General features: G+C 41.6%; 1 protein-coding gene across 3 annotated transcripts in view; it reads right to left on the bottom strand.

Annotated features, from left to right (window-relative positions):
- PAPOLG (poly(A) polymerase gamma) overlaps positions 1 to 3896 on the bottom strand; it is a 29058-nt gene extending 25162 nt beyond the window's left edge. For all 3 annotated transcript variants that reach the window (XM_015070525.3, XM_053200637.1, XM_027072397.2), the window contains exons 1-2: positions 3647 to 3896; positions 382 to 543 (exon numbers count right to left, since the gene is read on the bottom strand). In XM_015070525.3, coding sequence (XP_014926011.2) covers positions 382 to 543; positions 3647 to 3663 — 179 coding nt within the window. In that variant the 5' untranslated portion in view covers positions 3664 to 3896. The remainder of the gene's footprint in view (positions 1 to 381; positions 544 to 3646) is intronic.
- Between the last annotated feature and the right edge of the window lie 9147 nt (positions 3897 to 13043).

Raw genomic sequence — 13043 nt, 5'->3', positions numbered from 1 at the left:
ATATTCCTTAAATATACCAGGTACACTCCCACCTGAAAACTTCTGCCTAGAATGCTCTTCCCTCAAATATCTACATAGTTCCCTCCCTCTCAAATTTTTCCTCAAATGTTAATGAGGCCTTCCTGACAACTCCACTTCCAGCTTCATTTTTCTCAGCAGCACTTCTTATGTGTAACATTGTATTTATTGTACGTATTTGGCTAATTGTCTTTTCCCCTAACCACCTAAAAACAGAAGCTCTAGGAGGGCCAAAATTTCTCTCCATTTGGTCATTTTTGTATCCCTAGGCAGGATAATGGTAAGTACCTGATATATATTTGCAGAATTAATGATTAAATATTTAATGTGCTATTAAATATTTTGCATTTTTATATGACATACCTGTGGTTCAGTTCTTCTTCATCTTCAAACACTCCAAATGGTTTCATGGCATCAATCAATTTCTGTGTGTAAATATGATCAATTTCTTTTGGACATGCCAAACTAATTGGAGAAGTGATTCCATAATGCTTTTGTTGACGCTGGCTGTCCAGCATGGTGTTTCTGTTCAAGAAAAATCAAACAGCAGAAAAAATTTAAAGTATCATATCATACTGATACATGGATCTCTCAATCCACTCATTAATTTAGCTACCTTAAAAGTTTACTTAGTACTAACAGTTGGGGCAGGCACTTTTTTTTTTTTTTAAGGGAAAAAAGGGTATTTTGTGTTTATTTTGATGAAGGGCTATTCATACTGCCTCCAGCTTTCATGGTTAGGATGTCTTTTCAAGCCAAAAGCAGCATGTGTTGGCATCAGGACAACTGTGCCAGCACCACTTAGCTCAAAGGCAAAGAGCCTGAATGGGAGCTGGGCCAGGGCCACCTCCACTACACCCTGCGGACTTAAGTCAAGTACCATCTATATTCAATCTTTGAAGAGCAGTCAGCCACTTGAAAAGAAAGCTCTGAGTAAGAACAATGTCCCCCCCCCCCCCAGGAAAGAAACAAAACATCACATTAGAAGGTAGGTCCTTGTGACTCGCTTTTAAAAAGAAATCACAACTAGGATTTGTCCTTGAGAAACCTACATTAACATCCTTTGCTCAAATCAGAATTTACAGTCCTAACATTGACTCTGGTTAATTGTTCTCTTTATTTAGATTGGTACCCAGTCCATTGTCACACTAAATAATTATCAAATTCTTTATACCTTTATAGATACAATATAAGCTAGCCTCCAAAAGATCCTAACAGGGAATTACAGTTTTGAATAAAGTACAGCTCAATTTCTGATTTTGTATTTACACAGGCCAATAATTTCAAAATAAATTTTGGGACCACCATGGGTTGGTATAACTTTTTTTCTGCTAAGAAAGTAAAGTAAAAATAAACATACACGATAACCAAGTAACCCTGCCATCTATCTTTACCATTCAACAGTAAGGACCATCAACAACAACAGTTAAGAATGTAATCTCAAAATATAAAAGAACAGTCTTTTAAATAATACATCAGCCCTGTAAACAATAACACACCAAAATACAGTAGTGATTGTTTTGAATTTTAACTGGTCAAAACACTGTCTTATTCACTAAGTTCATATAGTAAGGCATGCTCCTTGGGTAAAGATTTGACTAGGTAGGGAGGGAGAAGCAAATGAAAGATACAATAGCCTATGTATCTTCTGAAATGATTAAGAGACACAAAAGGGAAACATCAGTATTAGTGACTTTAATTTCTTGCTGGTATCAATTTTCCTGTTGAACAAACAAAATTTGTTTATAAGTGTATGGTAAATGGACGGGACAGAGTATATATGTAATCAATTAATCTCAAAAATAACTGTAAGAGGTAGGTAGTGAATAAGTGCCATCTTACAGATAGGTACCCAAGATCCAAGGGATACGAAGAGCCAGAATCTGAACTCCAAAACCCAAGATCTTTCCACCACTCCATTCTCCCTTCAACAAGTACTTCAGTTCCGATACTATGATCCTGGGTCCCACTTTCTCATCTGTATGCTGAAAAAGTTAGCTAAGAACATGCCTACCAGCACTAAAATTCTAAATCTATGATTCTGAAACTCCCTCATCTAGAGGGGGGGAAGAAAAAGCAAGCAAAGGAATTCCACATTCCCTTCAATGCATCAATTTCACTTACAAGTAAACACTCTAGAGAAATTCTAGTACAAGTGTACAAGGAAACATGTACAAGAATGTTTACTGCCACACTGTACCATTAAGAACTTAGAAACATGGGGTGCCTGGGTGGCTCAATTGGTTGGGCATCTGACTTGGACTTTGGCTCAGGTCATGATCTCACATTTTGTGAGTTTGAGCCCCACATCAGGCTCACAATCCTCTCTCTCTCTCTCTCTCTCTCTCTCTCTCTCTCTCTCTGCCCCTTGTCCGCTTGTGCACTCTCTCTCTCAAAAATACATTTAAAAACATTAACAAAAAAAAAAGATTCTCTCTCAGCCCCTCTTCCCTGGTTGTGTGAGCACTCTCTCTAAATAAAGTTAAAAAAAACTTCAAAACAACCTGAAATAGTCAAAACAGGGAAAAAAAACAAACCCTAAACTAAGGTGTATCACTACAATGGAATACAATATAGTACTTATTATGAATTCATTAGAGTTGAAAATATTAACAGGGACAAAGTTCAAAGATACTAACTACGTTGCACTTAAAGAAGATGCCGAATGACAAGTGTGACACCAGTTATACAAAGCTTAAAAACAAGTAAAACAATGCCAGTTATTATGGACATGTACATATGTTGTAAGAGCATTTTTAAAAATGCAGCAATAAACATCAAATTCAGGACTGTGGGGTACTATGGGGAGGGAGGTGAATGGAACCAGAGGAGGTAGGAGAATCCTTCAAACACATCTGTAATAGTTGATTTCTTCTAAATAAAGGTATTTATGTACACACACACACACACACTCTCCACACATACAGAATGTTATGCTTTGAGAGAGATGGATGGTGACTACACAAATGATGCTTATGTTATTCTCTGCATTTTTCTGCTTAAATTACTTCCTAATAAACCAAAATGTTAGAAGCCACAACAAAATCTTGCCAAGCACGGAAACCGTTTGTGACTTATCAAAGTGTGAGCAGGAGGTCCAGACTCGTAGATATACTATGGGTAGGTGGGGGAGGCCGGGGGAGAGCGAAAAGATCATAGTCTTTATTAAAAAGAAACCCATGGGCTAGGATAGGTCATTCACTCCTGAAGACCAGGAGACAGCCGTTCGGGAGGGAGGAGGGGGAGGTAGGGGGATGGTATTTGCGCCAATGCAGACAGGAGCAGAGACGGGCTCAGACAGCGCTGGGGGCAGGAGAGTGACCGACAATTTCTCCCCACGGACACCCGCGCCTCTCTGGCTGCTTATTTGCCTGGGGGCATCCTCGCAGGCGGGGCAGGCGAGGGCAGATGGGGGCTCCAAGAGTCCCCCAGTCTGTTCAGGGGTGGCCAGGTGAGCCGCCCGGTGTAGGGGAGGTGCCCTTGCCGACCGGCCAGGAGCGGGGAAGGAGACCACTCCGGCGAGCTATGGGCAGGGTGCGAGGGGCAGGGAACGGAAACGGGGTCCCGGCCGACCACCCCAACCCACCCCTCTCCGCTTCGCCCCCAACCGCCGCCCCCCATCACTTACGCAGACATCTCTTTCATCGCTTCCTGCGTCTCCCTCACCGCCGAGTATCTTTCGCTCTGGAGTCAAGTTCTTGCTCTTTCCTTCTCCTCCTGTCCACTTTCCTCCGGTTGCTTGTAGCTCGCTTGCTCGCTCACTTTCTCACTTACTACGGCCGAGGCATCCAACCGAGTAGTGAAAACACCACAAAACCGGCTCTATTTATGACAATACAGCGCGGCCGACGCCAATATGGCGCCGCTTCCCAGCCTGCCCCTCGCCCGCTGCGGCCCCGCCCCCGGAGGCCTGGACCCGCCTTCGACCCCGCCCCCTCCTCCTTTGGGTCCCCGGAGGCTCGAGTGGTCCCGCCCACAGGGGGCGCCGGCTCTGGCCTCAAATGCCGGTCGGAAGGAGTGTTTTGTCCCCTCCTTTGTCCGTGGGACTGTCAATCTAGGCAAACCGCTTGGAAGGTAATTTGGACCATATTTTCCTTGTTTCACCAATGAAAGACTATAACATATTTTTTAATAGATCACAACCTTGCCTAGCAAATACAATTTTAACTCTTCTGTTATCCTACATCTTTAATTAGTCAGAGTTCTACGTGATCAATCCACTCGTGGAGATTTTGTCGTGAGAGGGTCACACCGAGGAACGTGTGACTTTACAATTAAACCAGTGGAAAGCAAGCTTGTAAATTGGAGGCTAACCTGTTCACTTCACCTCTACCTCCCTTGATTCATGACATTCTGTCAGTTAAGTGAGAATCGCTAGCAGTTTGCAATGGAAGGATAAATCCAAGAAATAATTTAATACACTAAACCATTACAAGGAAAAGGATGTCAGGAAGCTGCTTTTTCTCGGAATGTGACTCAGAGTCCCAGGAAATAGAGGCGATTACTTATAAAATTATCCATTCATTCTTTCAAAAATATTTACTGAAAACCAAGTGCTGTTAGGTACCAGTGGCTTAATGGTTCATAAAACAGGATGTATTCTTTAACCTTATGAAATTCAGAGTTTAGTGAGGAAACAATAAAATGTAAGTGATGTTCTTCTGTCGTAGAACTAAAGCACTTACTGTGTGTCAGGCACTAGAGATATTTAACTCCTGCCCTTCACAGTCTTGTGGAGGAGGACAAACATACACAGAGATCATGGAAATACAGATAGGGATTTAGGGAGGCCTAAGAGGCCACCTAAAGTTAGGGGAAATGTTGGAAAGTGGCTTCCTAAAAGAAAGGATGCCGCCTGAATTAGCAAGGTTTGGTAGTCGGGATTGGGTACAGGTGGTGGAGAGAAGAGGCAAAACCTACTCCATGCAGCATAGAGTAGTAGGTAGTGTGGGCTTCAGTGCAAGGGAGGCCCAAATTTGAGTTCCAGTTTTGCTACATACTCAGGAAAATTAACCTTAAAAAGCCCTGTCTTCATTTGTAAAATGAAGATAGTAAGATTGTGAGAGAATTAAATGAGTACAGTATGTGTAGCCATATGGATCTCAGTCTAAAAGTTCAGACATGCAAGAAATATCACTTTATTTTCTAAAACTGAATTTTTGACCCTGAATCCCTCATTTTTCTGAGCTGGCAGACAAAGACAATCTTGGTCACCCTTCCCCAATTCTTGAGATGGTGCCAATGTATTAGCGGAGGTAGGACAGATTGTGCACATCTGGTCCTTGGCGCGGCTAAGTCTACTTTCCTGGCCTCATGGCACTTGGGACTGGAGAGTCTCTGATGCCTCCAGGTCTTGTCCGGAGCTCATTGTAAGGGTCTTTTTTTTAAGCTAAAATTTTCTAATTACAAAAGTAACCTATGCTTATAAAGAAAGAGTGGAAATATGTCCTTCCCTTTCATTCCCAACTCCATTTTATTCCCCAGGGAGCCTTTGTAACAGGTGGATATCAATCCTTTCAGATAGGTATGTTTTCAATATATCCCAAGCTATGTATAAATATGTACCAACCTATGTATAAATATGTACCAGAGGTTTGCTTTTGTTATTTTTAAATTTTGAGAAAAAGGGATACTGTACATGTTGTTCTGCTTAATTTTTTTTAGCCTAAAAGTCATGCACATCTTTCCATGTCAGTAAATGTTATGATGTGTGCCCCTAAAGTTTCATATGTTGGAGCCCCAACTCCCAGTACCTCAGAATGTGACTGTACCTGGAGACAGGGTCTTTACAGAGAGAATTAAATTAATTTTTTTGTTTTTATTTATTGATTTATTTTAAGAGAGAGAGAGAGAATGTGTGTACGAGCTGGGGAGGAACAGAGAGACAGGGAGAGAGAGAGAATCCCAAGCAGGCTCTGTGCTGACAGTGTGGGTCAGCATGCTGACATGGGGCTCAAATTCACAGAACCGTGAGATCATGGCCTAAGCCGAAATCAAGAGTTGGACACTCAACCGACTGAGCCACCCAGGCTCCCGAAGATAATTAAGTTTAAATGAAGTTATTAGTGTGGCCTCTACTCCAAGATGACAGGTGTTCTTGTAAGAAGAGGAAATTTGGACACAGATGGGTACACAGGGAAGGCCATGTGAAGGCACTAGGAGAAGACAGCCACCTATAAGCCAAGGAGAGAGACCTCAGAAGAAACCAGCCGTGCACATACTGTGTCTCAGTCTTGTGGCCTCCAGAACTGTGACAAAATACATTTCTGTTGTTTGAGCCACCCACCCAGTCCGTGGTACTTTGTCAGGAAGCTCTAGCAAACCAGAACAGTAAATGTGCACCTACTTTGTCCTTTTTAACCATTTCCTATTGTCTCATATTTGTTTATATTATCAATATGCTATAATAAATATCTTTATAATACATCCTCTATTCTTCTGTCACTAGTTATCGAATGGATTCTTTTTTTTAAGTTTTTAAAAAAATGTTTATTTATTTTTGAGGAGGGGGGCGGACAGAAGGTCCAAAGCAGGCTCTGTGCTGATAAGCAGAGAGCCCGCTGTGGGGCTCGAACTCACCAACCTTGAGATCATGACCTGAGCCAAAGTTGGATTACTTAACTGGTTGACTGAGCCACCCACGCACCCCTGGATTATATTTTTTGCAAGTTTATTTTTTTATTTTGAGAGAGACAGAGCGAGTGGGGGTGGGGGACAGAGAGAGGGAGAGAGACGAATCCCACAAAGGCTCCATGCTGCCAGTGCAGAGTCCAACTTGGGGCTTGAACTCACAAAACTGAGAGATCATGACCAGAGCTGAAACGAAGAGTCAGACGCTTAACCAGCTAAGCCACCCAAGTGTCCCATGAATGGATTCTTAATGATGAGATTACTATGTTAAAGGGTATGTATATTTTAAAATAATATTTATTTTTTTAACATTTATTTATTTTTGAGAGACAGAGAGAGGCAGAGCATGAGCAGGGGAGGGAGAGAGAGACAGACAGACAGACAGAATCTGAAGCAGGCTCCACAGTCTGACCTCTTTGTTAGCACAGAGCCGACACGGGGCTCAAATTCACGAACTTCAAAACCATGACCTGAACTGAAGTCGGACGCTCAACTGACTGAGCCACCCAGGCACCTCTAAAATGATATTTATATATTCCAAATTGTTCTCTAAGAAGGTTATAACAATTTAACTACTACCAACAATATGTATAGAATGGTCTGTTTCCTCAAACCCTCACAAATGCTAGATATTAAAAATACTTTTTATACTTATGAATATTATAAACGTACGTAAAAGTAGAATAGTATAGGGGCACCTGGGTGGCTTGGTCGGTTAAGCGTCCGACTTCGGCTCAGGTCATGATCTCACGGTCTGTGAGTTCGAGCCCCGTGGCGGGCTCTGTGCTGACAGCTCAGAGCCCGGAGCCTGTTTCAGATTCTGTGTCTCCCTCTCTCTCTGCCCCTCCCCTGTTCATGCTCTGTCTCTCTCTGTCTCAAAAATAAAATAAACGTTAAAAAAAAGTTAAAAAAAAGTAGAGTAGTATAATAAACACCATATGCTTATCACATTGATTAAACAATTATTTTAGTATTTTGTCATGTTTCACCTATTTTTGAAGAAATTTAAAGTAAATACAGATATCATGACATTTCATTCCTAAATTTTGATATGTATATATAAATAGGAACACTTTTCTACATAACCACAATAATACCAACACACCCAAGTTCCCCCCTCTTGTCCCCCAAATGTCTTTTGCAGCAAGTTTGTTCATATAAGGATCCAGTTAAGAGCCATGATTGTATTTGGTTGCTGGGTCTCTGAAGTGTATTTAGATTTAGAAGAGACACACCCTTTCTTATCCCTTCTCATCTCCTCCTCATCTCCCACCCCCAGCTTTTTATTTTTCCAATGACATTGATTCAGAAAGACCAGGATAGTTGTTTCCTAGAATGTCCCAATTTCTGGATTTTTCTGACTGGTCCCTTGTGGTATAATTTAACAGTAAGCGCCATATTTTCTATTATTGGAAGCTAGATCTAAAGGCTTGATTAGATTCAGGCTAAACACTGCATCACACCAGGAGTCACATTATGAAGCTCTGGTTATCCTATCATTGGTGATACCAAGATACTAAGGGTTTATGTAGTGACAGTCATTTTGGAACAAACTAGTAATCTGTGGGGTGATAACTTTGGGACTAGGTGGATATCCAGCTCTCCATCAACCATTCACCTGATGGTTTCAGCATCTGTTGATACTCTTGGCTTAATTATTTCCTTAGGGGTTGCAAATTGTGATTTCCAATTCTGTCTACATTTATAGCTGGCATTTTTATAGAAAGAAGAGCTTTTTTTCTCATTAACTAGGGCTGTTAGTTATCCTGCAATATGATTCCTACTGCAAAGAAAAAAATATTCCTTTTCCTTCCAGAGTTAAGAACTTGGTATAATGGCCCATTCAAAGAAATTCTTATTTATTTGATTGCTTATTTTATTCCCCCCTTTTTTTTTAGTATCACATGGATTCATTTTTCTAATGTAGTCAGCATGTTTCAATCAATTACAGTTATGGTTCTTTTGATGCTAAAATTATCCCAGCTTTGGCCAGTGGGTTCCTCCGTCAAGCTGGTTCCTCTGCCAGTATTAAAAAAATTTTTTTAAATCAATATGATAGGTTGGAAAGTGGTATTTTTTTTTTGTGGTTTTAATTTACATGTCTCTGATCAGTGGTATTTCACCAGCCATTTATATTTCGTACTCTGTGGATTCATGTTTTGTCTACTTTCCTTGTGGTATAACTGTATTTACACCAATTATCAAGACTCACCCCTACAAATGAAATGTTTTCGGTGCTTACTGCCAGTCTCTTCCAGCTACAACTTCCCTATCCTTGAGTTTTTCCTTATGATCATCTCTCGCTCTAGAATGAGTCTTGAAATAGGTTATTTAGAAAGGGGGTACATTTTCCTAGTTCTGGCATATTTGAAAATGCCCTTTTACTAAATCATAACATTCCCTTCAAAGCTTGGTAGATGGTGCTTTATTGTTACCCAGTGAGTCTTAAACACTTGTACAATTCTTATTTTTGAAGTTTAAAAATTCTGTCCAAATAGGCCTTTGTATGACGGTCTTTTCCCTAAAATGTGTCTAGAACATAGTAAACATTAAACATTTTTTTCCTGAGTACTTTTTAAAAGATTAGGTTAAGTCCTCCCCCTTTTTTTTTAACTTTGAAAATTCCTTGTGTTCCATCAATCAGCTCTTTTTTGTTTGTTCAGGTAAACAGAAATGCAACTTGGGAGAGTTTAAAATGTTCATGCAAGTAATTCAGGGGAAAAATCTTTAAAAATTATTTTAGCTTTTTAAACATCTACTGGGCTGTTTACTTGTCTGTAGAACAAGTAGGGCATATCTGTCTTGCTCACCAGCTCAGTCTCAGAACTTCATAAACATAAATATTTGTTGCAGGAATTAATTTCAAATATTATTCTCCCTTACGTCTTCCTTCATCTTATTATCTCTCCATCTTTTTGCCCCAATTGGTAGACAATCTCCACTTTGCCTTCAACTTAATATTCTGATGTGTCTGAATGTTATACAAGTATTCTATTGGAACCTTTTATCTCTGAACAACCTTTACTAGCTCAAAGCATTTCCTTTCTCTGGCAGATTGTTGTAGCATAGGATTGTTCGTACTGGTCATTTGCAGGTTATAACTAACACTTTTAAAAGTATGAATAGGGGCACCTAAGTGGCTCGTTTGGTTATGTGTCCAACTCTTGGTTTTGGCTCAGGTCATGATCTCACGGTTCGTGAGTTCAAGCCCTGTGTTGGGCTCTGCACTGATAACGTCAAGCCTGCTTAGGATTTTCCCTCTCCCTCTCTCTGCCTTCCCCCACTTGTGCTGTCCCTGTCTCTCTCAAAATAAATAAATACACTTTTAAAAAATAAATAAATAATAAAGTATGAATAGAAGAGTATGGTGCTTCAGGTAGGATCATCCAAAAATGACCTTGGGAGATGACACTGGGGTTGCCCACATATTGTGCCAGAAAGGACTAGGGTCTCTCTTTCTACCAGCAGGAACAGCTGTGCCCACACTTAGCTTCCTGGGATGGGTTTCTACTCCTTGCATAAGGGGCTGCAACTTCTTTTTTTTTTTTCATGTTTATTTATTTTTGAGAGGGAGAGAGAGAGAAAGAGAGAGAGAGAGAGAGAGTGTGCAAGGGGGAGGGCAGAGAGAAAGGGAGACACAGAATCTGAAGCAGGCTCCAGGCTCTGAGGTGTCAGCACAGAGCCCGATGTGGGGCTCGAACTCATCAACTTCGAGATCATGACCTGAGCTGAAGTCGGACGCTTAAATGACTAACCACATAGGTGCCCCAGGGCTGAACTTCTTAAGATCACCAGGTATTGGGCAGCTGGCACCTAACTTCAGTTACCCTGGCTCTAAATAATTTCTTTGGGAAACATTCTGATGAGGCTGCTTCCTCACAAGTTTACTCTAAGAAGATCTAATCTGGGGGGACATATTCCTCCACTGGAACACACACAGCACCCAGCCATAGCACCCCTGTCTCTTGGATGTTTGGAAGAACCTAGACTCTGCCGTCTTCTCTTTCTGACCCCCTGGCTTGTAATTTCCCCCATTAAAGACTGTTCCTTAACTCAAGCTGAATGACCATATGGAATTCATCCTAAATGCTGTTGCTCGATAGGTAGTGACCATGCAGGGACTCCCTACCTATTTGAACAACTAAAATAAAATATGTGGTTGAATCTGCTCTCAATAGATTCAGGTTCGGTGCTGCTCCGTTGATTTTGAACAAATAGGAGTTGGATGTTGTCAGAAATTGATATGGGTCCTGTTACAGACTGCGTGTTTGATGCCACTTGCCACCCTGCCCCCAAATACATAAACTGACACTCTAATCCCCAATGTGCCGGTACCTGGAGATGGAGCCTTCAGGAGATAATAGGTCGTGAGAGTGGAGTCTTCATGATGAGATTAGTGCCCTTATAAGAAGAGACAGGAAAGTTCTTGCTTCTCTCTTTTTGGTCCCTGCCATGGGAGGACACAGTGAGAAGATAGCCACCAGGAAGATGGGCTCTTACCAGACGCTGAATCTACTGGCATTTTGATCTTGGACTTTTCAGCTTCCAGAATTGTGAGAAATAAATTTCTGTGTTTTAAGCCACCCCGTCTATGGTCTTGTTGTAGCAGGCCAAACTAAGACAGGTCCCAACCAAATTTTTAATTGTAGGATAGCAGATCCAGATAAATAAAGAGGAAAAGAAGCTGGCAGCAATGACATTTCAGAAATGTAGCAATAGTTTATCATAGAACTGTGGGGGGCGGGGAGCAGAGTGGAATGGGGGAGGTAGTTCTGGTGAAGCCACACCTCTATCATTGTGGGCAGGTTCTCTAGGAAAGGGACCTTGCTTTTTAAGGTTTTATGCTTGGATGACTAATCGGGGCCCCATTGGGGCCTCAGCGCATCACTGAGGGTGTCTCAGAAGGAGGAGCACCCAAGCATTACAGTTTCTACCGGGCGCCTCAAACAGCTTTGCTTTCAGCCTTCTGCCACAGAGTGGCCTCTACCGCTCCTTGTTAGGGGTTCAGAGGGCACCTTCTAGCATCTTCTGCTTATGCCCATAATTTGTTGTCTCGTTGCAGAAGAAAGATTGCTTTCTGTGGTTTGACTTTGTTACCCCATTTATTCAGCACTGAGTTTTAGTAGTTCTCAGTTTTTCTAATGTGAAATCTCTATTGCTGATGCAGATATTTTGTTTGTACGGTTTATTGCTTTTTAATGTTTATTTGTTTTTGGGAGGCAGAGAGAGTGGGAGAGGGGAGGAGAGAGAGGGAGACACAGAGTCCGAAGCAGGCTCCAGGCTCCGAGCTGTCAGCACAGAGCCCGATGAGGGGCTTGAACCCATGACAGGTGGGATCATGAACTGGGCCGAAGTTGGATGTTCAGCCGACTGAGCCACCCAGGAGCCCCTATTGTTTTTTGTTTTTTTTAATATGAATTTGGTGCAGAGAAGGGACAAAGCAGACGCCTATTCATTTTTCTTATCTAGAATAATATATAAAATACTGGATATGCTTTAAGCAATTCAAGAGACCATTGGTTAGTGAATTTGTCCCCAAGATCAATTCTAATTCCAAGTATCTGGATTTTCATGGTTTATGTTTGTGGGGTGAGGCCCCCTGTGTCTCTGAGTATTTCTTGCATTAAAAAACCTGCTAGCTTCATTGGAAGAGCCTTTGCTCTGTGGGCTTAGATGCGTCAAACCAAGCAAGGTAGCAATCAACAGCTTTCCTGGGAGGCATCTTAACTGCCTGAAGTTAGAGACCTCAACACCCCCTCCCAACTGTTTCTTCTCTACACTTTCGGAAGGGCAGAAAAAGTCTTTACACCAATTTAAAAACTTTTTCCCAGAGCTCAGAGGATTAACATATAAACTCAGTGGACAGAGCAGGTGGGTTTCCCACTTCCCTCCAAATTGAGGACAAGATTAATTACGGTACTCACCTGTTTCTGAACCGGGCCGGTAATGGATCCTGGCTGTGCGTTCCCCGAAGCAGCTCTTAGCCACAGTTCTCTGTGGACTCCGCGGCTTTGATCAGCCCATTCCCTCTCAGCAGGCTAACACGGTAGCCACAGGACACAAGTGCTTAGTTTACAATCATGTTAATTTTGCTTTTTGTTTGTCTTTAGCAGTTGGAGATTAATGAGTAAAAAGGGTGTTTAAATTTTCAACCAGCCTTCTTTTAATCACTTGGCCGCATTGTTGCTGGCAGTTTTATTACTTTGATTTCCTGAATCAATCAGGTGTACAGTTTCCTTGTCCAATGATGGTTAGAGCGCAGGGAAAGACAGTACTACCAGGAATAGCTGCTGCTGCTCTGGATTCCACAAAAGACTATTGTGAAAATTCTTTATGATCTTTGTCATGATTTGTCATAGCATTTTCAATAAATCAGGGACATTTCCAAAATATTT

The sequence above is a fragment of the Acinonyx jubatus genome, chromosome A3, assembly GCF_027475565.1.
Source record: "Acinonyx jubatus isolate Ajub_Pintada_27869175 chromosome A3, VMU_Ajub_asm_v1.0, whole genome shotgun sequence".
Classification (NCBI taxonomy): domain Eukaryota; kingdom Metazoa; phylum Chordata; class Mammalia; order Carnivora; family Felidae; genus Acinonyx; species Acinonyx jubatus.
Note: the sequence above shows the minus strand (reverse complement) of the source record. Positions and strands in the feature narration are given on the sequence as shown.